The 26277-nt window shown below is 38.3% G+C and overlaps 1 protein-coding gene across 1 annotated transcript; it reads left to right on the top strand.

Moving 5' to 3' along the window:
- Window positions 1-260: 260 nt before the first annotated feature.
- On the top strand, window positions 261-25944 carry neurl1ab (neuralized E3 ubiquitin protein ligase 1Ab). The gene is made up of 6 exons (XM_086171536.1): window positions 261-505; window positions 5227-5462; window positions 6261-6582; window positions 20171-20887; window positions 24121-24300; window positions 24864-25944. The coding sequence occupies exons 1-6, from the start codon at window positions 472-474 to the stop codon at window positions 25106-25108; spliced, it is 1734 nt and encodes a 577-aa protein (XP_086027662.1). The 5' UTR covers window positions 261-471; the 3' UTR covers window positions 25109-25944.
- Window positions 25945-26277: the final 333 nt, after the last annotated feature.

Genomic DNA, 26277 nt, shown 5'->3' with positions numbered 1-26277 from the left:
TGTCCCTGTCAGATCAGACTGGAGTTTTAGCCCAACCTACCCAACAGTGGTGTTGTCAATACAAACAACTCTCAATGAAACATCTCGATTTACGTTTACGTTTTTTTTGGTTTTTCTTTGTTATTTTTTTTTTTTCGTTGTTTTGAGGGGGGGAATTAAAAGCGATTCCGGTAACTACGGCGTTAACGTTGCTCTGGAGCTCCGCCTCCGTCGCCACCTTTTATGTTAACTGCGGCGTGATCTCCGGTCTGAGTGGACGCCGGAACCGCCCGCCCGTTCGGACCGACACACATCGATGTGAGACTTCGGACACACGGAACTTGTCGCCGAGAACTCTATCATGTATGTGTGTGTGAGTGTCTGTGTGTGAACAGTGTCGTTTCCGAATATAATGTCAGCGGCGGGGACGCGCGGCGGGAGTTGAATTCGGAGGATCCGCCGGCCCTGAACGCACCTTGCAGCCATTCAGCCATGGGAGGTCAGATCACCAGACACACGACACAAGGTAAAGACAGCCATCCGAACATCCGGCAAAACCTCTCTCCGGCTGTATTACACGCACACGCACACGCACACACAGACCTTGTGTGTGTGTGTGTGTGTGTGTGTGTGTGTGTTTTTTTAATTCTATTTATAAGAAAATATGATATTAAGATCAAGCAATAAATGAAATTGAAAGATGTGTTAAAGAAGCTGCTGCAAGTTTTCGTTTGTTTTTCTGCTATGAGACAATGAGTTGATTTAAAAAATAATAATAATGAACAGGAAATTGAGTTTTATTTGTAGTTTTGTGATAAAGTACTTTTGCTTTCTCACCTAATATCCCTCGATTGACCAAACTGTACATAGTAGAAATTGAATTGTCTCCAGTTGTTAAAGTTGGCAGGTGCACTAGACTTTTCTTTTGGTTGTGACCCTGCTACCAAAATGCAGTTGTTTGCCGTTTGTGCACAATATTTACCTGAAAAATTGAGGCTTGATGATGATGTACCACATGGTAATTGGATATATGTCATGTTTTCTTTACAATTTTCCATACAATCAGGATATGGCCTGTAATAGACTTTTCTTTACAGCATCAGACTGAATAGTAATCATTGCTTCTTAAATAGAACTGATGTAATGTTCAATAATGAATGAGTTAATCAACCAGCAATTCTTTTCGGATTATAATACTTTAAGAAAATGAAGAGAAAATTAGGGTGTATTTAAGTAGTTATTTTCCCACTGTGGCCTTGTAATACAGCCTAAAATACATAAAATACATTAGATATATGATAAAATGACATATATATGTATAAAAAGTATATTTACGTATATGTGTTATTGGAGATGTCACCATTTTTTTCTATATTTGCAAGTAGGGTAGCTATGCTGCCTTAATTAGGGGTTCTTTTGAGTTGTAGACAGGATAAGAAATTATCAGGTTTTTCATGTCGAAATCTTCTTGTAATGGCAACTTAACTTTAATTTCTTCACTTGAAAGTGAAGAAATTCAAGTCCAGGCCAGACAAGAATTCACCATGACCTTGATGACTGAGAACAACCAAAAATCAGGCTTATAATTCCTGTTTTAACACAAGTTCCTATATCATGGTCTTTATGGAGATTCAATGTGTGAATCAATATTCTGATTTTAATTTTTCAGCTAAATTTTATTTTCAAGCACCGAGTGATTGATTTAACTGACTTCTAAAAAGTTCACAAGAATGTATGCTGATTTAACCTGAAGGCGGTTCAATTTTTCTAATCTTCATCCAGGTAATTGCAATAAATGACCATGAAAGTTTGTTAAGTGTTTCAAAGATACATTGCCTGGCTCCACTCCAGGGAATGGTTACTGTTGACAAAATTATTACCATGCCTTTTAGTTTCTCCCATGATAAACTAGCATGCCTATATTTCTGACTAATGTTATTTCTCTGATTTTTGTAAAGTTGAGAAACACACTCCATGAAAGTTGCATTCCTATATGATGAGTTCAACAGAATTGGTTTATTGCAGAGACTTCTATTTTTGGAACATACAGTATATACGTTTATAGGGCTGAAACACCACCACAACAAAGCTAAATAACAAAGCTATATATTTAGTCCGACAGGTGGACATCATTGACCTCTATTCACAAGAGCCACAGTGAGGGGCCACTATGGAGTGGCTCAATGGGTGCAGGCAGGGGTGGGGGGAGAAAGCATTGGGCACTTCACAAGATGAGCTCAGTCTGGAAGCTAAACCTGTAAATATCCATAATCCCTGTCATGGTGGAGGGCTTCTGTCCAGCTCAAGGGCCCATGAATCATTCAGATCCTGCCTCACCCAGTGTGTTTGAAATAGTGAACTTTAGGCACCGCAGTTCGATTCAAGCATAGAGAGAGGCTAAACCATATTTCAGGAGACGCGCATGAACTGAAGGATCTCTTCAAAATAACTCTTACTAAGTTATTTCCCCAATACCTTGCAACTTTACCTTGACTCTCAAGGGAATTGGAATACTGTCATAAAGATAATGGGAAGATTAAAAAAACTTGTGTGGCTTCTGTATACTTTTAAAAGTGTAGTAAGAGAGTGCCATGAACGTCACACCACATTGAGGTATCTGCTGTTGAGCCCTCTGTCTATGGATAAACCCAGAAAAGGCCAGGTGACATTCACCAGGGCCGTTTTTTGTCTCCCTAGTGTTTGTCCTTACCAATTAATGACATTGTGTTCTGCGGCACATTGAGTAACATGATCCTTTCATAAGTTGCTCTTCTCACATTCGTCAAGGCACTTTTATTTATCGTGGCGGGGCTCTGGTCACTGTCAACCCTGATCATTCTGTCAGGTTGCATGACTGTTCAGAAATAAGCGGTATGATCAGCAACTTCCCGTTGATCTTTTACTTCTGTGTCCTTTACATCAACTGAAATGCAATATCTTTTTGTTCATCCATGAGTAAATTGGTTTATGTAGTCCATTAGGAAGAACCACAATTTTTAAAATATAACTGATGTGAAATTAAGCTTCAACTGAAGCACTGCAGTCTGAATTAAATTAATGAAATTAAAATAAAATAAGAGATTATAGTTTCTGGTCGGATCACATGCAAGTTTGCACTGTCTGTGAGGACGATAGTGTTGTTGCTGCCATTTCCAGACCTCACAGGAACTGTTTTGTACAGTCTAGTCAGTGACTGTGGCATACAATCCTTTTTTGTTTTTCTGAAGACATCACGTATGACATGACATCGTTCAAACTACATGGTTTCATTATTTGCTATGACTTCGTTTAAGGCCACTGTTGTGTACAGAACACAATTCAGCATTGATCTCCAAATACACAGACATGTAAAAATACAAATAATACAGCACCTAATGCATAGGATAGCCTCTTTAATTGTAAACTATAGGAACAGATCACTGTAGAAATGTGTGGGAAGGTTGATAATACAGAGAACAGTTTTGATTGTCTTAACCTCTTATCAAACCCATTCTCAAAAGTTACACAAAGATACAATACAATTTTTTATCTTATTGGCTCATTAGTCAAAGTCAAAGTCAGCTTTATTGTCAATTTCTCCTCATGTACTGGACATGCGGAGGAATCGAAATGGCGTGTCACAATCCCACGATACCCATAAAGTGCACTTAAATCGCTAAATAAAACCATCATTAATTCGTGTCCAACTCTTCATCCCCTGAGGTTATGAACATTACAATGGGAATTGCTGCATGGCACACAGGCTACTTCTCTCAATCGTGTAATTTTCAAACAAATCCACAAGAATTAGCAAGTGTTAATTGGGCCAAAAAAAAAACAAAACAATTTCACTTCCAGTCTATTGACTCAAAGGACAGCTGTACAACCTTCTAAAAACGCTATCGACAAACAAACGTACCAAAGGAGGCACTGGGGGAAAGTTGTACAGGGGAATAAACCTCCTACAAGTCAATATGACCATTCTAAAAGAAAACAGTGGCATTGAACTGAAATCTTTAACCCAATGAAAAGGAAAAAACAAAGGCATTCTGAAAGATGAAGAGGAGTGTTTTTCACAACATTGTTAGGTGCACTTTAACTTACAGTAAGTGGGAGCTGATGTGATTCATAGGTTCACATGGGAATTATGCAAATGATTGCTCTGTGAGTCACGTATTCTCTAATGGGTCGGATCTAATCACAGGGCTTCCTGTACCACAAAACATTTTAAAGAATTTTCAATGTTTTTTCCCATGACTTTCCTGTCATTTTGGCTTTTTTTGACAAGGGGCACCGTTTATACTTGACTCCCTGTTGCACAAATTGGGATTGTTTTTTTTTTTGTGCATGAAATACAAGTTTCACCTGCAATTATATATCCCAGCCAAATGTATTTACTGTAACAGCTTAGAAAACCATATCAAACACTCCTGGAGATCTCACAGGAGCATTTCTTCTTTGCTGGATTCAGTGTCGAGAAGTTTAGTGTGTGATGAAGCACCTTACCTGCTGATTAGACATGCCTCCATTTGTCTTTCTTCTGTTTTGCCTGCTCCATTTCCTCTCCTCTACTCATTATACAAATATGTCCAAGCTCAGGTGAAGACAGAAAACACAAAAGAAACACAAAGCAGTTTGAAATTTGGCATGAGGAAAAATAACAAAAAGTAGTGGGTTTTTACCAGAACTATAAAAAATCAAAGCAGCACTTCTAGCAAGTGTAATTTTCGACATAATTACGTCACAATAGGAGCACCTATGGCCTTGTCTTTTTGCAACAACATTTTTGCACATTATTTAACGTATATGTTTAACTTGTATCTTTGATACATCGATTTATCACAATAGCTTTAGATCCTCTAACGTTTTGGATTATTCATAGACCTTTTACTGTATCTAGTGTCAGATGACTGACAGCATGTGTATGTGGGAGTGCAGATCGTATTGCCGATAGGCGACTAACAATATGCCTGAACAACCTATCAATGTACACCAAATATTTTCTAGCTAGAATGCCATTATATAACATTATCTTAATGAGAAACATTGTAATATATATTATTCAGGCAGAGAATTAGAAATTAATTGTAAATCAGAATTAAATCATGTGAGATAATAGGTTTCTAAATAGAAAGAAATAGAAAGAAATAATACATCATCAAGAATACATCATGATATTTACCAAGAAAAAAGTGTGTGCAGTTCAACCTTTTTCAAAGGAAATTTAACAAAAATATGACCATTTTACTATATTTGTTCTCCGTTTAGATCATGGATCATTTCCTGTCACATCCAACCGATGCCATCATAAGCCTAAACGCTGTCCGCCCATTCAGCCATGCGGCAGTCTATCTACATTCCCTCTACTGTTCCACCCGAGCACAAAGGGTTCGCAGATCATCATGGACATATCTCAGAAAATGGTCAAGAGGCAGGCCAGCTTCTGCAATGCCATCACCTTCAGCAACAGACCCATCGCTGTGTTTGAGCAGGTTCGGCTGAAGGTACATCCTCACAAGTGATGCACATGCACATATAAATTCTGGAATATATCTTTCAATGCATCATTGAAAAATCCTTGCATTTTGTTAATGCAGATGGTGACTAACAATGATAGAACATAGGAAAGATAAGAAACAACCTGATAATTTGGAATGCATAAAAAAAAATAGATAGAAGAAATAAAGATAAAATGAAAATTCAGCTTGGCTTGCTTCATATGCAATCAGTAAATACCGCTTTGAAAATAACAGGTGCTCATTAGTGATGTAAGGAACATTGGCAAACAGCATTTGTGAAATCATCTCAATGGCTTCTATCCCACATTGTGAATTATTAATCGATTCCCATTGTAATGCAGTGGGTCATTTTCTCCTATACGAGTTTTATTTTACCATGCTGTAGGCCCAATATTAAGAAATCGAGACAGTAACTGCGAAACAATGCTTCTATCCCCACTTACTCTCCATCTGTCTCTCTCTCTAGCGCTCTGTCTCACTCAATCTCTCTCTTTCTCACTGTGTGGGCCAAAGTAGCAGCAGCCTAGTGCAGGTTTCCATTATCAGCCCATCTATGTCTCGAAAGTGAGAGTGCAAAGCAAGCATTGCCATGTGAGGAACACTGTTATCTTGCACAGCAAATGCAAAGAAAACAGAAGTTTCAAACAAGACAAAAATCATTTGCAGGTGATAAGTAACAAAAGATAGCTAGCCTAGGCTAGTTTCTTTTTGTTCCCATTTAGTGAGAAAAGTTCTTTATAGAGACACATCATTGTCTCTAATTTAATGTATTTACCCCCCCAGATTACAAAAAGGCAGTGCTGCTGGAGTGGTGCGCTGCGTCTTGGCTTCACATCCAAAGACCCATCTAGAATCAACCCAGATACTTTGCCAAAGTATGCTTGTCCTGATCTGGTCTCTCAGACCGGCTTCTGGGCAAAGGCTCTACCAGAGGAGTTGTCAAACGAGGGGAATATTATCTCCTTCTGGGTGGACAAGAAGGGTCGGGTATTCTATCGCATCAATGACTCCAGCCCCATGCTCTTCTTCAGTGGGGTCCATGTCTCTGAACCTTTGTGGGCTCTCATAGATGTCTACGGCCTCACCAGGGGGGTCCAGCTACTTGGTGAGTCATACACTCACATTGTGCTCGTTCTGGGACAGAGCAGTGCTGAACAAATGTTACTTCATCTCTGCTATTTGGTTGTTTAGGAGATTGGACTGTTTGATTTATTTACTGTTTTGCTTATGAATGTGACTGTGGTTATAAGGTGATAGTACTTACAGCTGGCTTTTCAATACCCACCAAAATAGCTCAGTGGAAAAAGATTGTGGGAGATTGTATAGTTACCGCAGTTGTTAGTATCAACAAAATCTGCCTTAAGGGGAAATTTCAAAATGTCTGAAATGCATTCAGACAAGTTCTGTGTTATTTAAAGGTTCATTAGATCAAAGAATTTAAGGTCGTGCAAAATCGATAACATCAGTTTTCTCTTTGTTTTGATGGTAGATTGAGATGTATTTATGAAACATGTCATGCTTTGAAGACAACTGTTTCCAATTTTTGCAAACAATAAAAAAAGGCATAATAGATATAGACACCCGTTTCCAAGAATTGCACTGCTCCTCATCTAGGAATAGATGCTATCAGCACAATAAAAAAAAAAAAAAATTGAAGAGACCCATGCATTGTCTAGATAATGCTATTTAACCTCATTTCTCATGGTGTGTTTGACAGTAAGAGGCGTCTTATCTAATGAAGGGCTGTTTGGTATCTAGCACTCCAGTCCAACTATCTGGGGTTCACTGGCCTGGTGGCACTGGCCAGTGTGCAGCTCTTGTCGTGTAACAAGAGGAGTGTGTTGGTCATCCTGAGAGGATAGACAAGGGAAGATGATGTCAGGTAGAGACATGTCTGTGGTATTTTTCCCAGACAGTCAAAGCAATGGAATGTCTCACTCTTTTCAAGTCTGAATGCTATAAAAAATATAGATTGAACTGAACCAGTAGAGAACTGTTATAGAAGGTGTGGTTTGACCGATAACATGTATACATTTATATGAAATTATTGTGGTTATTGTGGTTAAACAAATCAAAACGACATAAAGAGAAAACAACTGGTCAGAAGTTATACAATAAAAACAAGCAAACAAAAAGATAGAAAGCAATTCACACAAATAACCACCAGAGTAGTATTTTTGGTCGTAAATATTCTGTTTTACTGTCCTGCTGTTTCACAGTACTGTTATACCCTTCTAAAAAGTACTTGCATGTTTGACATCTACCATCTGCCCAAATCCCTATAAATGCTGCATGAGTGCCTGATTTTCGTTTCTCTTTTTTTTTTATTTTACTTAACAGAAGTGTCTCTTTCTAGGAATCCTGGACCACTTATTCAAGGTAGTTCACAGAGCTTGTTGCAGTCTCATTTTATGGTTTGGGGTTTTGGAACAAAAAACATTCCCCAAGGAAATGTGTTTTTCAGATTTTTGGTCGAATTTTGGTACTTTTGTATTAAGTTTTCACATTGTTTAAAATCACTTTGATTTCTTGTGGTTTAACCTTATTAGTCTTCAGTCTACTTTTTGTTTTCACCACAATTGGTCCTGTTCATGCTCAGATCATTTCCTTGAGCTAAAAAGTCAGCTGAAGAATCACTTTGCTATCTTCTCCCCTCTCTTGCCTGAGAGCGTCACAAGTTAATAGCATGGTATATCTCAAAAGCCCTGTATTGTCTTGAAGCTTGGCTGCAGTTCAGCAAACACTTAGTCTCTGAAATATGGGCGGACACATCAAAGTCGGGTGTTGCAAACTCGCACATGTGTGCATTTTCCTTTAACAGACGGGTGCGTTTTGCTTCTTAATGATGCTTACACTAAGACTTCAATGAATGCAATGTCAGCCGATGGGTGCCAACTTTCACCTGTTGCGGGGAAGTTATCGCACAATCCCTCCAGGTGGGTGTTACGGGTCTGCAGCAGTTGTTTTCTTTCTTTTTTTAGAAGAAACAAATGGAGTGTGAAGCTGTGAGTAAGCTCTGTGGTGTGTAGAGAATGGTCTGTTTGTGTAACCTTGATCTCACTTTTGAGATAAATGTTTCTGGCTACAAATAAAAAAAAAGATGAAGTTACAATAAACGGTGATTAATTTTTCATGGCAACTTGACAGTTTTTATCCAGTTGTTTTTTTAGAATATGAAAATGTGAGCATTCAGGATGAGTCGTGGTCATAACTTAATTTCTCAGGTGATACCACAGAAAGTTTGTCTGACACTTTTTTGTGTATTTTAAGATCCAAGAGCATAAGATAATCTGATCACATCCTTTCTTTATAAAGGAAACCCAGAATATTTCATGACTTAATGTAGCATCTCTACTCTGGTGTCATTCTTCATCACCACAACTGTCACCCTTTTTCCTGCATTGCACCACCTGAGTATCTACTGAGTGTCCTTATGGTTTCAATGCACCATTTTTCAAAACACAAACTTCTGTTTGCTTATATTTTGCTTGAGACAATGGTCGCTGTCAACCCTTTTAAGCAAGTAACTAGTGTTGTAAAAGCATGCAGGCTTAAATTTATTACGTGCCGGTTAACGGTCAGAATCCTCATTTAATATATGTTTACTTTTTGAGGGACCTTTTTGTTCAGTAGCAGTGAACGACAACAAAAGCAATCCATTATAGCAAAGCCCCTGTCAAAAGGTTTTTTTTTTTCTTCTGTCCAGCCCATGGATAAACAGCATGAAAGACATGCCTTGCAGGACTCTGGTGTCCGCTTGATCCTTTACAACCTTTGCTGTATTACGGAATTCATCAAACCTGCTGTTTTGCTTCCTGACAAACTGTTATTGGACCTTTTCTAACGTTTAAGAATCTATTCAAGAGCAGTGTTGTTTCCTCTCTAAGCTTTTATCAGGGGAGTGCAGCTCAATAGCTAGCCACCCATGCAAGAAGTCAAAGGTGATCCTGAGATCAGTGAGACAGCTTGAAAGCCGAGATGGTGTTGCGTAAGAGGGAAAGCTAAATTAATCTGCTGAAATCAAACTGAGCCTCGAGGCTTCTCCAGACCAACAATGCTGCCCATGCAATTTAAGAAAGATCTGTTACATCACCACACTTGTCCTACTCACACGGCTATCAATATAGCACTGAAGTGCTTTGCTCAAGTTTTATAGAACAAACTGTACTGTTCATCTGTAGGCCTATTGCAAAAACGTTAGAACATCAGACGGACTGACAAAAAGATTTATGGAGGTTGTTACGCATCTCTGATGTCGTTTCACATATTGGCACATATTTTGTACAGGCTCCAAAAATCAGGTGACAAGTACATTGAAAGTTTTTGGGGTTTCATTCCACCCCTTAGGCAAAATAAACAGGAGAATGGTTTACTTTCCTGCAGACAAACAATGTAATGGTGGATCACAGAGCTCCCCGTGCACATATAGGGCTTCTATCTTAACCTAATGTGTTTGTCTGCTTGAGAAATCCCGAGAGACCCCACAGTATCCACTGTTTTTTTTTTTACAGGTATGAACAATTCCTTGCAAGTTAGATAAGCAAAGCAAGTCAAGGCATCGTTTGATGGATGCAAGATGCTCTATTGGGGTTTGTTTACTAGCAGTAGATGAGTCACTTAATCACTGACAGAGTGGTATGATCCGTGACACCAGCGTCAGCTAACATCATCTGCAACCTGTCTCCCTAGTCATTAAGAGGAATCTAAAATGTCTACGAGACTGCCAAGAGGCTGCATAGCTCTCAGGTGATTAAGGGGAGGGTGTTGATATCAATCATCCCTGTAAATGACATTGTGATACATTCAGCCCGCAGAGCATGGTGGGTAAAACCTCCTGCTGTATGTTTTTTGTGTTAGCTAGCTTCAGAGACATATTGCTGAGTTCTCCACTGCAGGGAACAGCACCAACTGATCTAAAAGCAGCTCCAAGAATGTCTCTTTTTGAAGAGTTGACGTATATTTAACTATATAAATAAAAATGTCAATCTGTCATAAACTCTTTAAATGAATATCTAGATATTTTGTCCAGACTATTGCTGGGGTTTGCCGACATGAAACAACTGTCACACCCTAAATTTTGAAGCGCAAATATTAATGGTATTTGTCATTGTGTATGGATATTATTTCATTATATATGAATGGAAGGCTGTCATTTTTTGACAAGAAGAAAATACTAAAAGAATATTGTGGGGGTGGGGGGGCAATTACACTAAAATATACAAAGTAGCTTTATCTCTCCGCATAGCAATTCACATAACATTTCAGGAGAAGAAATATTCCTGTGCTCCACAATGGCGCTTCCGATACTTAAACCTGCTGGTCTTTGCAGATACAAGTTGCAGATCATAGTTCCTGTGTGTTGTTTGACATTTTAAGTCCAATACGTGTCCATATAAAGGAAATTGCATCTACTCTCTTTTTCCAACTTCTCCCACCTCCTGTGTATTTTGTGAACTTTCCGAAGCACTGTTTCACTTGGTTGTTTGATAAATGAGTCTCTTTTCCAGTATTAATATTTCCCCGAAGCATTTCAATGCCAAATTCTAGTCCTGGTTTAAAATCTCTTTAAAATAATTTATTTTACATCCCGTGATAAGAGACCAGTGCACCTTTGACTCGTGTTTTGTTAACAAGTGATTTGTGGGGTTTGTGAAAACGATCTGCTGTGCAAACATGCACAGTTATTTAAATCTGATTGTGCTATGCGTTCCTTTTGTTTCTTTTCTTCCTTTGTGTCTGTTTTTGTATGGCTTCACACTCCCTAACTCCGTAGTTTGCTTATTGATTCACTTGTCAACATTGATTATGTCATTTTCATGGGTCTTTGATTTGTGAATGAAATGGTTATCAATATTTTGAGACGGGATAGGTACAGTCTGAAGTAAGTGCCATAATAAGCAAAGGGTCACCACTGTAATTAGTTCAGCAACAGTGAAGAAAAAAATGTTTGGCAAAATAGAACAAAAAAATAAATTGTATGCCATAACTAATAAGAAATTAATTGGTGCGATACTGATTTGCTTGTTAATTCAGTCCATAAATGTTTCCGCTCAGCTTCATATGGAAGTAGCGCAACTAAACTCTTGTTAATGTTGATTTATGAAGATGTACTTGAAAAGTCTGATTACTCTTAAGTACAGCAAATGGATGATGAACAAATGCGCTCCATCTCTGTTTTTTGGCACACATACAAATTCTCCAAAAACAATAACCGGAAATTCAGCCACTAACAGTATACAAAGCCATCTATCAGATTCCAATTTTGAACTAAAGGCAAGCAGTAATTGTCCATGCAAAAAGAAGAGAAATGTGTACATCTCCATGTTGTGAAAAGTAATTTCTTTCATATTCATTTTTATGGCAGAATCAGACAAAAGTACTGAATCAATTTGAAACACATTTCTTTTTTGCGTGTATCTCTTTCTTCCTGACAGTATTGCCTCTCTTTTTATGCTGATCACACAAAAATCCTGTTTTACAGCCGCATTAAGATGTTGCAAATGTTTGGACTCTGTTCCAAGGCCTCCTCTTTTAGAGGCTACTGGACCTTGAAGCTTCTATCCAGTTCCAGATCAGAGTTGAGGTCCATGTTGATACCTTTTTGGGTAGAAATCAGAAGGGAAGAGATTGTTGTGGTTCAAACTGTGGTAACCTTCTCCATTATAATCAGGCACACAGTTACTGTAAGTCTTTCCTACTCTGTTTGATGACGAGGTGGACGTGATACTCCTCATACCCTTGGCCAAATAAGAAAATAAAAAGACAAACATTACAAAAAAACTTACATCATGTCCACACATGTTAAGATTTGTAATTAGACTATTTTGGTGCTCAAACCTTATTGCAGGTACTTTGCAAGCTAAGGTATTTCTTAATTGCAACTATTTTGCCTCTGTCAATATTATCTAAAGGAGTAGGGAATAGTACTTGGAAGTATATATTCAAAAGTTAAGGGGGTATGTTTAACCATTATCATTTCAGAAATATTAGAGTTATTGTATTGTTATTTCTCTATTATACCATCTCATCTCGTATTACTTACTAAATATATGTATTTATGTGGCTTACTGTGAAATTATACTTATACATTCACAGAATTAGAGTATTGTTTATATTCCTCTGTATAGCCACTTGATGTAATTAATAGTAATTTATACTTTTAATCTTATTAATCTGCCGTGGGGGAATTCATCCTCTGCATTTAACCACTCATGGATGAACCACAAGCTTTCAGCTGCTCCATCAGCTCCCCTGGCGCTGATGGATGGCATCAGCGTTAGGGGTTCAGTGTCTTGCTCAAGAACACTTTGACACAATAGGAGGAGCCAGGAATTGAACCAAAAATATTCGGTTCCAAAGACGATCACTCTACCTTCTGTGCCACGTCATGAAATGGTCCCATGAAAGCCATCCATTGAAACATTGAGAGCTGCGAGAACAAAAGCCACCAAGATGATGTCAGTGTTATGAAACTTTTTTCTCAGTCAAAGTCCTGACTAAACCAAAAACCAACCACGTCCCTTGTCCACACAGATGTGGAGTTTACAAAAAAAAAGAGGTTAGAAATCAAAACTAAAATGCTGAAGGAAATGTCATTTGAACCTGACATCCCATTAAGATTATGATCAATTTATCTTTGAGAGCTAATTTTTTTTAAATTATCTTAGTGCCTGGAAAATTTTTTGATTTGTTTAACCCAAATAAAAGCCCCTAGACAGGCTAGGGATTTCAGCTGGGATTTGATTGGCCCGGATGGAATCAACAGAAATCAAAATAGAACTCGTAATGAAGCTTGTCAGGTTTGGATCAGGGTTGTGCTGGGGGAAGCCTGTAGAGAGGCTAATGACTTACAGATGACCAGGATCTGGTTCCAGTAAAATTGTGAGTGCGTACCATGTATGTTATTGTGCAAATGTGGCTATTAGTGTAGGATTCGCAGAGGTTCTTTCAATATGGCTCTGTTCAAAACACTGAAGTAGGTCTCCCATTGAAGAAAAATGTGTTCATGATCAAAATGAATGACTGCAGATACACTCTTTCACCTTGAAGGCCCCAATCAAACATTACTGTTTCTTACTGTCCATGTGTTTCAAAACTGAACAATAACAGCCATAGTTGATGAGGTTGCTCCTCACATATAGGGCACATTTGTCCCTTTCTGCAAATGCGCCTCCTCTCTGTGCTCTTCTGCTAAGTCAGATGTTGCCCATCCAGGTCCAGGTACTTTCCTTGCTTGCTGTCAAAAATTTGGAATGAGCCCTTTTGTCAGAGCAGCCAAATTGCTGTTCATCACCTAACACATAATAAACTTTTAATTAAAAGACCAAGTCACGATTAAGTGCTGGTCCCTCTATGTGGCAGGGTTTGGCAACACGTTTTGACAAATGACGATTGGTTTCCAACAGAAATTGGATGTGATCATTTACATTTGTTTTTATTATTTAACCTCTGTTTAAATATCATTCAGGTTAACCAATCACCATTAATAATACACAAATAAAAAAAGGTACCCTGCATGTAGCTGTCAGATTTTAGTATTGTGGGTACAACAGAGGCAACAGTGATACACTTAGCTGCTAATAATCTTAGCATAAGAAAATTAAGAGAATATTAAGGTCATCATCTGATTGAAAATGGTCCTAAGAGTCAGATAGCAGGTCGCAACAGAAAATGGAATCTGTGACCCAGAGATAAACCTAGGATTACATCAGGGGTGATATCAAGTATATGGAAAAACTAATTTTATGAGAGTTACTAAAGGAATTAAAGTTGAGAGAATCAACATTCAACTTCAGTGCTTGTTCTTGTCCTTGTTTTTCCTGCTGTCTGTCACCTCAGCAGTTCCTTCCTAGATCACGCCTAGAAACACGTGGCCCTCGACCACGGACTTCATTTGATCACTCAAAATTGCAACAATGCCACATATGTAGCTTGTATTACACCAGGCATCTTAGATACTTAAAACAACTGGGCCCCACCATGTCATCGATGTTTTTTTTATGTTTTTTTTTCCTCTTCCTTTCCCCTCCACTCGCCACTCTTGGCCATCCAGCCTCAGACTCAAACTTAACATGATCTTTCTGAGGATACTGCACCTTTTAAGTTTATCCGTACTGATTTTGTCAACAGACCTTTCTTCTTCTACTTCTTCTTCTTCGATAAGTCCCTCCTTTTATGGACCGACTCCCCTCCTCTCCAACACTCTTGCTCATGACAGATGACTTCACTTACTCATTCTAGGCAGTGCCCTGAATTGGCCCCTAAGCATGCATACTTGCAGCAAATCCCTAAACACACACATACACAAGCATACAATTGGCACAGCTGACCTTGTATAGAGGTTGCAGCTTCCTTGAAACCCCCAAAAGCCTCCTAATCCTGTTTCACCAAGCTGAGGGGAAAAAAAACCCTGAACCCTTGTCTGTCTACAAAGTTTTGTGCCTTTGTCTGGCTCAGTGCTATATGAGGTTGAAAATAGGGCATAAGTGTAAATACCCTCTGTTATTCATTGAATAAATATCAGAACTTTCATAATCTCAATTAATTTCAAGACGAGGTTAAACCGTTTAGATGATTTTGCAAGAGAGGTGATGTCACTATTGGATTGTCAATAGGATGCTAGGTTCAGTTGTATCCTGCATAAATTCCCCTCGGAACTGGTTTTTCCTGTCCCACATAGCATTACAAAGAGAGGGGCAGTTTGTTTTGATCAAACAGAAATGATAGAGGTAAGCTTATGTCATTAAAAGATCCTTTTTCTGCTGGTGTTGGTTTTGTTCTGGGTGCATTTTCCAATTCAGCAAGCCCAGACATGTATAAGACGTCTGGTCCTATAGCAATACAGTGTGAACTCGGATTTATTTTTCTTTTCTCATCCCCTCACAGTGTAAAAACCAATATGTCAGGTATTGAACCTGCAGAACAGAGTCAGTGTATTTTTCTCTCTATTTAAACAGAGGTTTTTCTCCAGAGACTTGGAGGCTTTCATTGTTCAAAGGCCAGTTAATTTTGTTGGGGTGATTCCAGCCCCTGACGTTTCAAAGTAGGATATAATCACCTTTTTGTTTAATAAACTCTTCTAAAACACAAGGGTGTTGCCAGAATGTTAAAACACCTAAAGTGGGTCATGCAAAGCTGCGTCGATGTTTCTATAGGCGACATGTTTAATATTCAAACATAATTCCTTGGACACAAGACACAGCTGCACCTGTCTGTGCTTCAGCAGGCATGTAAATGAATGAACAATCCAATTGGAACCAAGTCTAAACCCTCGCCTCTTAAAGTTGGCTGCTTGTCAAATATGATTCTAAACTACAGTAAAAAGACTGATGATACCCGTCTGGAACAGAATATAAAACACTTTTCAGGTTTTCATCACCCCATCATGTATGTTTTGATTGGATATTATAGATAATTGTGTTCCAGTTGTTTTCTGCCACATGATTTATATACCAGCAGGTTACCACGTACTGCTTGGCTGACTTTACAGTTTCTGTTGCAGGACATTAAACCTCAAACAATTATTGATTGATAATGGTTGCTTTAAGTTGCTTTTACGACATACATATCAGCGCTACCTTTTACAGTAAGTAAGTATATAAACACTAAGAATATAGACTATGATTTATTTTAGGGGACCATTACAACATCTTTTCAGGGCACCTAATGTTTACATCTTCCATTGTGTGCTGCAAATTTCACCAACATCTGGCCTGATAATTTGAAAGACTACTGACTGCGTACAATCACAAATGTGATCTCTTATTAAAAACACACCTATCACCTGCCAGACACGTCGCTGTTAATCGTTGATAACTTAAGAAAACAAAATCTACAGTCATTCAAAATGTAATGGGACCAAAGTGATCAAATTAAGATAGTTTTACAAATTACTCTGCAGTGGTAGTGACGCTTGCAGAATGTGCCTACCATTTTACCATTTTGCAAACTTGCATGTGCAAGAAGTTTTTGGGGTTGAGTGTCTATTAAATTTCTAACTTCTGGTACTTCTCTTAAAAGGACATTTTTTTTCCATCTTGTAAAACCAGAAACACAGCAACACCTCTTATAAATAGTCCACAGTCTAAACACATTATGATATGGTATGCTGAAAAAAAAATCAGCTGCTAGCCATTTGCTCAAACATGGGAGTGGTAGGCAGGGTTATGAGACTGAACGAAATAAAGCATAAACAATTCTTGAAATTTGCATTTGCTATTCACCAAATGCAAATTTCTTGCTGGATTAATATGCCACGTTCTTTTTCTATATTTAGATGCTCATAATCTCTCAATGTATTTTACAGTCTTTTATACATCTTGCATGGAGTACATTTAATCTACAAGGTGCGAGCATCTTTGATTTGGTATTTTGTTTTCTGTAGATCAGTTGAACAGCACTGATGCAGCCAGGTTCATTGTTTGGCAAAACACATGAATACAGTCATGGTGTGGATGATGTTATGTCACAAACATCAGTGTACATGCAGCACATGAACACATTTTCATCATAGGTCAGAAAGGCAAACACTGTATTGTGTGGGACCTAACCCAGGAAGAGGCCATTCATATTTTTTTGGCTCATGTCTTTATGTTCCATTGTCTTATCTTACGTTTTTTTTTTTTTCTTTAATACATGCACAATGAAACATTTTGTAATATTGCTATTCTGAACACGACTTGTTTTGTCTGCTCTGTGTAGAAGCCATAACAGCCAGAATAGAAATTATCTGTTGTATCCCAATGTAAGATAACTTTGCCTTAGAGATGATAAGACCGCTAATAATAAGAACCTCATGCTTGATTGTGGACACTCTTTACAGAGGAAGTAATTGAGTTCAAGCAGTTTATCAGCAGTGGACCGGAGATGTGCCGTCTATGTTTGATAAAGAGGGGCTGGTGAGGTGTGCCCTCTCTCTCAACTGTCCACTCCACCCTATTTTTCGTCTTACCACTTACCATAAGGGAACCCCAGGGCCCACTAAGGCTAAGAGCCACACTGCCCAGCCTTCATGTCATTCATTCCATTGCCTGTTCCGGCCTGCTTGCCTCAGATGTCCAATCAGGCTAATATTAGCCAGGGTTTTAGGACCATGTTAAATTTGGCAACGTGTCCCTTAGCACACCGCGTTGCAGGGATGTTTTTAATGAGTGCAGGCAGACAGTCATGCATGTGGTCTCTTTTTTTCTTTTTTTTTCTACAATGGTAAACATAATTAGAATAGTAAATGCTGTTGGCACATAGTATAAACTATCATGTGATACACTTGTAGAATGTGTTTTACTTTTTTATGATCAGTAAAGGAGTTGCTTTTAACCCCCAGACACATACCTGAAAGTTTAACAAAGTGCAGAGTTAGATGCAGTACACTAAGTCACTGCTGCTGAGACAGTTTGTTATGTAAACACGCAGGACTTGTGGTGGCTAAACGAGAGCTGTTTAAAATACACTGTATACTGCTCATACAACTTTCATCCCTTTTTCACAATGGCTGAAGGCAAAATGGCTTTGTGAAACATTGCTACAATTAAGGCATTAGCCATTATAGCATGTATAAGATGTTTAAAAGTAGCTCTATTTAAGTTCAGTAATAAAAAGAGCATTTTAGAAGGAAACTATATATGTAATATTTACAATAATTTGGCGCATTGCTCAATGTTTTAAGATAAACAGCCTGGAGTGTTTTGATGGTTCTCTGGTAAATATCAACCTAACTGACACAAACTTAAAACTAGACGCATTGAACCAGCTGAATTGTAAAAATGTTGTTAGCGGTTCGCCTCACAGCACGAAGGTCCCTGGTTTGATTCCGACAAGGGGACCTTTCTGTGTACCCCAGCTCTTGCCCCATGACATATATATATATATATATATATATATATATCTTCTTCTTCTTTCGTCTTTTCCCGTCAGGGGTCGCCACAGCGAGTCAACTTTCTCCATCTAACCCTATTCTTCGTATCCTCCTCTCACACCAACTCCCTTCATACACCAACTGCCTTCATAATATATATATATCCACACACATACACCATACACACAATATATATATATATATATATGTATGTATGTATATATGTGTGTTTGTGTGTGTGTATACATTAATGTGTGTATATGTATATATATACATATACATGTGTGTATATGTAAATATAAATATATATGTATTTATGTATATGCAGATATGTATATATGTATGTATGTATATATATGTGTGTGTGTGTGGATACATATATATATATATATATATATATATAAATTTAATAGACATATATATAGTTAGATGTGTGTGTGTGTATATATAAATATATTCATACACACACACACAGATATATATATACACACACACTCATATACACACATATATATACATATATATTGCGTGTTGGTTGGCATGGTGGTAATGCAGCTGCTACTCTGGCCTAACATCCAAGTAATGGTATTTATATAGAGAGCCCTGGCATTGGACTAGACAAAAATAGAGACTTATTCTTTCGGCATTATTTCCGGCATGACCTTCCTTCATAATAATAAATTAAAGCTAACAAGTTTTTCCTACTTTTTGGCTGGAGCAAATCCAATCAATACTCATTTTAATTCAAATAAAGAAAGCGAAGGGGACTTATAGTGTAATTGAACATAATTATTGTTAAATATATTCAACAAGTTTTCCAAAATAGCACAAATAAGGAACAGAAATCCTGAATTTTTTTTAGAACAATGGTTTACTTGGCAGGCTATGATTGTGGTATACAGTTAGTTGTTGTTGAATTTGGTTTGTGTTTGGTGATGTTGGCAGTTTTTTTTTTTTCTCTCTTTTCTTGCTGTTGATTTAAATTTTCCTATGAAATAGTAAGTTTGTGGAAAATACAAACCTACTTGGGTTGTATTTTTACTGCGGTTAAGTGGATCCTTTCCGAGGAAAAGGAATAGTAAGTTCACAAAAAACCCCACCCTCTAGTTATTACTTTGCTTTACAAACAGCTTTATTAACAACAACAGAGGTGTATCTGTTCTGTCAAAGGTGCATGAGATGGAAGATTATGAAGCGCCATAAAATGCCTCCTGTGTGAACAAGGCTTAAGAAATCAGAAAGAAATTTGAGCTTTTATCACAGGCCTTAAAGCTAAAGACAGAGTGGGAGGCTCAAGCACAGCTGAGCTTCATGGCCTTTCAGCAACTTAATGTGTGTCTCCTATTCTTCACTGTTATATAAACCTGTTATGTCTGCCTCATTGTGATGGAGCTACTGCCTAGCAGCTACATCATGTCCAAACCTCAAGCCCAGTGTGTTTTTAAACATGTATACGTAGAAGTCACTTTACAGTATTATTGTACTGAAAGCGTTGTCCCAGAAAGTGCATTAGAATAAAAGCAGAGGAGGTGAAATCCACTATCCATTGAAAGCCACAAGAAAAAAAAAGCCTAAATTGTACACTGAGAGACCACATAAGATGCTAGTGTTACAAATATGCAAATTATTGATTACGTAAACAGTCTCATTTTTAGAACTCCTTTGACCACCTCATCCAAATGAAATATTGAATGTTTTGACTGTATTCAGATTAACAGATGACTTATTTTATTGTCAATTGTTAGACGATATAAAGAGGTGTTAATGCATTGATGTGTAGCATGTGTGTAGGTCTGTAAGTTACCAATGTCATAACACCACTATGAATCTGTTTTTACAGACACCGAGATGGTCCCCCAAGATTGTTTGCGTCCTCGTTCCTTTGCTGCCCCCAACCAATCTGCCTCTCAGCAAAACAGAGAGGACCCTCGTCTCTCAATCAGCCTTTGTGACCTGAGTCTGCAACAGCAGGAGATGCACCTGGATGAAACTGATGGAGACAAGGAAAGGCTACAATCTTTCAGCTCCACCTCTTGCCATGTGCCCCAAAACTCTCAAAACTTGCAGAAGTGCTCCCTGTTACCCAGTCATTTTGACACTGATCTGCACATCCATCCAGTACATGGTCTCCATGTTACTGGGCTGGACAAGCACACAGTTGCGTGGCTGAATCAACGTGCCGACGAAAGGACCCTTGTGTTCACCAGTCGACCATTGCGCTGCTCAGAGACTGTTTTCGTGAAGGTGAAAGCAGGTGTCCCACGGCCTGGGTCTCTGTCCTACGGTGTGACATCCTGTGACCCAGCTACATTGCGGCCCTGTGATCTGCCATCCAACCCTGAGTCCCTGGTTGACCGCAAGGAATTCTGGGCTGTTTGTCGGGTGGCAGCTCCTCTTCACAATGGAGACATCTTGGGCTTTGTGGTGAATGGAGAAGGGGAGCTCATTATGAGCCATAATGGCATCAGTGCTGGGATGCAGCTGTGCGTTGATAACTCCAGGCCACTGTGGATGTTCTACAGTCTGCACAGCAACCTCACACAGCTCAGGATTTTAGGTATGTTCACGTCAGGTTTTTTTTACTTTGTCATAATTTTTAAAAATGATGCCTCATAATCGCCCATATCATATAGTCATAATTAAATGATATGAATCCATACATGATCCATATATCTTCATTTCAATATTGATGCAGATCTGTGTCAAATAGTCAGAAAATCAACATGAAATTCTGATATTGCAGTATGCATTAAACAAAGATCCCAGTCTCTTCACTGAAGCTGAGCTGAAGCAATACTGTTTTCCTTAGGGATGTACAAGGCTTCATTATTTTCCTCTTGTAAAGCACGGACTGTTGTCTGACTTGTTTTGAGTCATTCACATATTGCCAATGCAGGGACTTGCAGTAAGTAGAGCCAGGGGAGGCTGGGCCTCACCCGTCATCACGGAAAAAAAAAAAATGCAAAATGAAAAAATAAATTAAATGGTTATATTTATTCAGTGATTTGTACTATAAAGTTATTTTCCACGTAGCTTCACCATTTTTTTTTTTTTCAAAATAGCAAAAAAGAATTCACATTTACTGTTCAAATATGAAGAAGAGACGTGTGGTGATGCTGCTCCAATGTGAATATGAATGTAAAGTTTTGGCCATTATCAAGTTATAATTTATGTCAGCAAAGGTTGAAAGTTTTCTTTTCTGATTCTGGTGGATTCTTCACAATTGAGATAGCATCAACTGAAAGTTACCTGTTGTTTCTGTTTTGGATGACATTTCTGAACCCGCCAGGGAAAAGAAGTTAAATTAGCTAATTATTTAATGAGCTGTCAATCTGTTGGTAATTATCTTTGATTAATATATGCTACCATGTCAACCATGCAGAGTATAATATATTATCAAATGCTTAAAATAGGTAGATGCTGTTTCTTACATAGAAAGAAGTAAAGTTTTTTTTTTCTCTGATTTTCAGCTTCTATGCAAAAATCATCTTTCCTGTCATTTTATGATTCTTGTGTTTTTAATTAGATTATATTTGAGAGCAAAACACATACTGATCTCAGTCTTAATTAAGAGGCACATCATCATTACCAATATCTGTGCAAATTCAAATTAAACTCAAAAAAATCTGTGTTGCATTTGTAATTTTATACACCTCAGAAACACACAGTGCATTATGTTGTCTTCCATTTAGATTAATAAGGATTTCTTCTCTGTATATTTGGCTTCATTCACAATTAAATACAATTAGAGGCTTCTCTGTTTTTTTTACTGGGGCCTGTTCCACCACAGCTTGGGAGGCTATTTTTGTCCAGCCTCAGCTTCTCGTGACAAGCATTATTTATCATGAGGGGGGCCAGTACAGGTTGTTATGATGCCCACCGTATACATTATTGACACGTAATTACATCGAGGTTTGCAATCCTGGCCTTTCCACCCACACGGCATTCCCTGAACACTTGCCCTTTACTTGTCACGGTAATTCCTGTGTTTCTCCTCGATTTTCATCCTCACATCCCACTTTCAATTTTGATTCTGAGGGTTGAGAATGTTCTTTGAGACATTACCCACTCCAGCTGTTGGTGAGTGGATTTTTTAGCATCTCTGCTCATCCTCTATGAAGCTTAAAGCAACGCGTTGCCATGGAAACATCTGGCCACTGAGGCAAGTGACAGCTTGTCATGGCTTGGTGTTGTCAAGCCTGTGAAGTGGAACAGATGGGAGTCTGTTGCTCTCACATGGTCATTTCCTCAGTGTTATCAAGATTTTATAATTTCACATTAAATATTTAGTGTTGTTAATAGCCTAGGCATGTTATCTCTTATGACAGGTGTTCTGTTGAAGGTGGTTTTACTCCTGCTTTTGCTCAGCTTTTCATATACCATGTCCTTTTTAGAACTTATTTGTGAGACACCCACAGAGAATTATCGCCTAAACCCAAAAACAGGAGCACATCTCGTCAACTAACAGCTCATTGTTAGCATGGGCATCTAGTTTTCACTCTCACTCCTCTCATGTGTCTCTTGCAAGCACAGCAGGGACCAAATATGAGAATTTGAATTATCAAAATTTTGTTCATTTGATGCCCAAACAGTACATTTAGCTATTTTTCTACTTGATGCATTTTGTCATAACTGATGTGTAAAATGTCATCATAGGCAAAAAAAAAACCAAAACAAAAGGAAATTGCCTGGCGGGGTTATGCCAAAATCTCCATGATTCATTAGGAAGTGTTGGAAAGCATCATAACCAAATAAGCCTCCACTGACTGCATAGTTGACATTCACACACTGATTAATAGCTTTTTATGCTTTGCTCTGTAGGAAATTCATGACAGAGCTGATGAAAGAACCCCTGATGAAAGGGTGCATTTATAGACGTGAAGGTTATCTGTTCTGATTGTTTAGCATTACCAATAAATATACTAACATCCCTAGGTGTGACATTGGTCATGCACATGAATAAATTTTGTGCATAAACATCAGTGTACTTTGTATATCGTACACCCCTGTTGCTTTGTTTGGATTACAGCGATCACTGTGCACATGCCAGCTTTTCGATCTTTCCAAGCAAAGTGTTTGTTTGATGAATAAGAATATTCTGTGGTTTGTTTGTGGAGGCTGAAACTGAGAGAACAATTGTTGGAGTGACCCAAAGAAACATTCAAGTAGCTTTAGTTATGTAACTGGCTGTATACATTTTTTGTACATGCAGCAGAACAAGCAAATGCATCTGTTTTTATTTTTCTGGTTTGAATCTGTTCTGCCCTACATATTCTTCTTGTTGGTTGATTTGTACAAGGAAATTGTGGGCAAAGATTTAATGTACCAGTAAGCGATAATTTGACATTGGGTGGCTTTATCTGTATTGTTTTTGGGTGGTTTACTTGTTTGTGAGGAAAGATGAGATGCTTAAAAGAGAACACAGATTGTGGGTTGCAAATCTGACATTCAATTATTTGCAGAAGTCTATTCTTCCCCTTCAAGGCTCATGAAAAAGGAGAACCGTGACTTCCTTCATGCCTCTGATGAGACTATGCTGATTCACAGGGTCTCAACTCTCCCACACACACTGTGCACTCACAAGACATCATCTTGATGAAATTGTATGTTTATAACAGAAGAAGTGGCATGCAAGAACACTGATTCAACAAGGACTCACTCCCTCTGTTGATGATTATTTCTAACAAGCTTCCTCAAATTATATATTTAGTTTTAGACTGTACACTTTCCTGGTATCATGCATTCACAATGGCTCTTGTGTGACCTGCATGTTCCTCCTTTTTTTTTCAGGCTCATCTCTACATCCAGACTTCTTTGGGCCTTCAGTCCCGGGTTCCCCATCCTGCACAACTAACATGCCCACTTTGCTCAGCAGTGGAAACTCGGATCCTAGTCTCAACATACCAATCAGCATCAATCTCAATTCAAGCATCAATTTCAGCGATCAAAATAACTTGTCTTCCTCCACAGGTCTGTGATGGTTTTCTACTTTGTTTCCCTCTTTTTATTATTTCCTTTTATCATTTATATTCCCCTCTTAGAGTTCCCACAGGTAAATTTGTCCCAACTATCAGAGGCCCTAATGGCTATAATCTGGAATTGGAGAAATAAGAAATGAAAAGATAAAACAGCAATGTATGATGCGTTACTCACCTTAATAATAATATTTCTAAATGCCACGGAATTGTGTTGCAGTTCAATAGATGTGCAAAAGAGCACTTATGTAAACACGGGTAGAATATTAAAAATACAAAAAGATCCATGCTAGCCTATCAACAAATATTTACCTTGGTGATCCAAAACTGTTTTTTAACATCTGGCGACAGTATGATGGGAAACGTTTGACAATTGAAACTGGAAACTGCTGTGCAAACACAATTATTCCTCCATACATCTGAAACAAGAAGTGCAACACATTGCAAAGGTTATTCAAGGCATTAATATTACAATTATTTGCCCAGCCAGAAGACTCTTTTCATTTCAGTTCAACATTTTGTCTCATACACTGTGTTTTTTTTCATCTGTCAACACAGGTACAACACCAAACTCTCCATTCTCCATCCATGCGGAGTCTCCTTCCTTTCCGCCCTATACAGATTCATGGAGTGAGGAATGCAGCATTTGCTTCGAGAACGTCGTAGACACAGTCCTGTATGCTTGTGGACATATGTGTCTCTGCTACACGTGTGGGCTCAAACTCAAGAAGATGGCCAACGCATGTTGCCCTATTTGCAGGAGGACAATCAAAGATATCATCAAGACCTACAGGAGTATGTAGGCTTTTGTGAAAATGGCGCTTGTGTTCAGGTCAAGAGGGTGCCAAAATCATTTAAGACTATTTATAAACAGACATAGCATATGTGAAAGCGCTGCTTGTTTGTGTGTAAAGTCTGGCTCAGGTATTCTAAAACAGGACAGTAACCTTTATTCTCCAGTTTATGTAATTTGTTATGAACATGCTTAGAATGCTTTCCGGGGTGCAATGGAAAGAAATGGAAAGAACAGATTACAGTGTGGTCAACAAAACCTAGGAAGATGTTCTGTTGCAGTAAGAGCATATTGGACCAAAAAAATATATCAGACCTTGACTTGCCATTGTCAGTACACTTGACTCAGCTGGCAACAGAACTGCTGATAGGTAAATGCTGATACATTAATCAGCTTCATCACTTATACTATAGAGGGTCATGGAAAGTTGAAGCCAATCCAAGCTAATTTTCAGCAAGAGGTAGGCAGAAGTCAATCACAGGGCTGACAGACAATCATTAACACTGACACTTACTTTAGTCAGAAGAAATTTTTACTTGTCAAATTGCAAAAACAGGTATAAGCCGTGAGTCCATTCCATTTATTGTTCCAGTAAGTCATATGAGTCAGAGCTATCTAAAGCCCAGGGCAATCTTGCAGAGAGTACCTGAAGGTACCGCAACCTCTTAACACCACTGCATGTGGTGGTGGCAGCAAGAAGACAATTTCACATTCGCTGGTTGCACAAAATCTACAATAGGTTGGTTGAACTTTGCAGCAGGAAAAAGATTATAGGTAAAGGGCCTCCAACATTCCCACTTAAAGTATCCTAACAAGCTTCCTTTCCTTATCTCAACAAAAAAAAAAGTATGAAATATTTTGCCGTTTTACAAATTCAGATGTTTGCTTCTATTTCTTGGGTGTTTTTGCAAGGGATCTCATATGGAGAGAGAGTGCTGATATCTTGCCAGTATAATTAAGTGAATGCTCTCCAGTTATATCCATTGGATTAGAAACTGGCTCACATTACTACACAGACATATGTAATCATTTATTAGAAATCAGTTTGACCAACATTAACATCACGTGATGTTTTCAATCCATAGATTTTGCCCTTCCACTAAGACAGCATTTCTGGCAATACCACCTAATTTGGTGTCAAGAGGTTGGGTTCATTTCATGTACAGTAAATCTGTCACA

The sequence above is a fragment of the Fistularia commersonii genome, chromosome 2 (assembly GCF_037954325.1).
Source record: "Fistularia commersonii isolate RoL2024-O1a breed Wild chromosome 2, RoL_Fcom_v1.0, whole genome shotgun sequence".
Taxonomy (NCBI): Eukaryota; Metazoa; Chordata; class Actinopteri; order Syngnathiformes; family Fistulariidae; genus Fistularia; species Fistularia commersonii.
The sequence above is the reverse complement of the archived record's forward strand: the minus strand, read 5'-3'. Positions and strand labels throughout refer to the sequence as shown.

Bases quoted from the DNA above. Each gene is read 5' to 3' on its own strand.
- neurl1ab (XM_086171536.1), top strand. From the start codon at position 472: ATGGGAGGTCAGATCACCAGACACACGACACAAG. The intron at 5,463-6,260 runs GTACATCCTCAC...TTACCCCCCCAG, and splicing joins TTGAGCAGGTTCGGCTGAAG to ATTACAAAAAGGCAGTGCTG. The intron at 24,301-24,863 runs GTCTGTGATGGT...CTGTCAACACAG, and splicing joins TAACTTGTCTTCCTCCACAG to GTACAACACCAAACTCTCCA.